This window comes from Bison bison, unplaced genomic scaffold, assembly GCF_000754665.1.
Source record: "Bison bison bison isolate TAMUID 2011002044 unplaced genomic scaffold, Bison_UMD1.0 scf7180017864390, whole genome shotgun sequence".
Classification (NCBI taxonomy): Eukaryota; Metazoa; Chordata; class Mammalia; order Artiodactyla; family Bovidae; genus Bison; species Bison bison.
Window position 1 is genome coordinate 953,399 of NW_011494962.1, and position 2,127 is coordinate 955,525.

The window sequence follows — 2,127 nt, forward strand, 5'->3', positions numbered from 1 at the left end:
GGAGAAGGAAATGGCAACCCACTCCAGAGTTCTTGCCTGGAGAATCCCAGGGACAGGGGAGCCTGGTGGGCCACCATCTATGGGGTTGCACAGAGTCGGACACGACTGAAGTGACTCAGCAGCAGCAGCAGCAGTGCACATACACAATTGTATAAAAACCAGTTTAGCAAAACCATGGGAAATACTGAACTACCAATACTCAGTCCCCAGTTTTGAGCTCCACAGTTTAAAATATAGTAAGTAATTGATAGCGCAGGCTCTTAAGTGTCTTGGATTTACGTCTTGGCTCTGCCATTAGGATCAGAGTTTTTTATCCAAACATTCTGTTTTGGTTTCTATTGCATTTTCTATAAGATGTGATGAATAATAGAACCCACTTCATAGCGTAGCTGTGAAAATACCATAATTGATAAATTAAGCATGTGAAAAATGTATGGTTCTTCAAGAAAATAAAAGTTATCTCTTCTCCCTCATCCTCTTTCCTCTCCTACCCCAGGTCTTAACAGTAAATTAATGTCAAATAAATTGTTTTTTAGATGAATCTAATTTAAAAATGTGATTTCAGAACTTCCCTGGTGGTCCAGTGGTTAAGACTGTGCTTCCACTGCAGGGCATATGGGTTTGATCCCTGGTTGGGGAACTAACCTGTGTGCCATGTAGCTTGCCTAAAATTAATAATAATAATGTAAAAGTAAATAACATAAAATCTAAATTAAAATAGTATTTCTACCATAAAATATTATGACTAAAATATGCAAGATTTCTTCCAATATATCCATTCTTAACAGACATGATTTTCTAACATAATTTGTGTTAAATTAAAATTTTGGATTTACTTAAAATTATGAGTGATTATGTATTCATTTCTAATTGCTGTACTTTTAGTAAATGCATGCCCCTTCTCAGGAATTATATGATATATGTCTTTAAATGTTTATAAATTGCTCTGATTCTCATTGACATATCCAAATATTTAATCTTTTAAAACTATTTTCTAGACTTATTAGTAAAGAGGAATCTGATGTTTACTCTGGGGTAAAATTTCCCAGGACAGAATGACTTGTCATTAACAATTCATGACAATTTTTTTTTTTACTGTATATATAATAAAATGTTTATCAAAACACTAATGTATAAACAAAATATAGTAGACCCCTGTGAAGATGGAGGATACTTTGAAATCATCTGAGGTCAAGAGATGCAAGTCAGAATTGAAGGCATTATTTATATCCCAATTCTAGAATTAATATTAAATTTCAGATGACAAAATATTCATTATTTTATTATTAGAGAACTGGGAAAATGATGTTTCTACTTTTTTATAATATTATGCATTTAAAAAGTACAATTTTATAATATTATGCATTTAAAAAGTACAATTGATACATAAAACAATTTCAGAACTTAATGGAAAGTATTTTTTTTTTCCTAGGCTTCAACTTCCAGGACATGAGAATGCTAATAATAAATGTGCACACATAAAATACGGCCAAATAATTGCTGAAGATTGCCATAGTAGTGGTTATTGTATCTGTAAGAAGACAATATATTAGATTAGATAAAATGCCTGAGATTTTCCAGTGAGATGAAAACTCACTATGAAACTATGTAAAAACGTGTTTAGCTAAAAATAGATGTCATTAAACATTGAAGTCTATATGTTATTCTTTAACTTTAATCCATAATTTGTAGCAAGATTGATACAATAAACAGTATTTTAGTGACATTGGATAATTGTTGTTTAATTGCTAAGTTGTGTTTGACTCTTTTGTGACCCCATGGACTGTGGCCTGCCAGGCTCCTCTGTCCATGGGAATTTCCAGGCAAGAATACTGGAATGGGCTGCCATTTCCTTCTCCAGAGATCTTCCTGACCCACAAATCAGACTCACGTCTCCTGCATTCCAAGCACATTCTTTACCACTGAGCCACAGGGAAAGCTCAACATTGGATAGTATAGAGAAAATAAAAAATATGAGGGAACATTATTGAGATAGAAGTAAGAAGGAAATTCCTCTATTTCTGTGACTGCTGCTGCTAAGTTGCTTCAGTTGTGTCTGACTCTGTGCAACCCCATAGATGGCAGCCCATCAAGCTCCACCATCCCTGGGATTCTCCAGGCAAGAAC

General features: G+C 34.0%; 1 protein-coding gene across 1 annotated transcript in view; it reads left to right on the forward strand.

The window, feature by feature from the left end:
* The window catches only part of LOC105002138 (killer cell lectin-like receptor subfamily B member 1B allele A), a 10,210-nt gene extending 8,479 nt beyond the window's left edge, over positions 1–1,731 (forward strand). Inside the window, exon 5 of the mRNA XM_010858648.1 lies at positions 1,433–1,731. Coding sequence (XP_010856950.1) covers positions 1,433–1,553 — 121 coding nt within the window. The 3' untranslated portion in view covers positions 1,554–1,731. The remainder of the gene's footprint in view (positions 1–1,432) is intronic.
* The last annotated feature ends 396 nt before the right edge of the window (positions 1,732–2,127 follow it).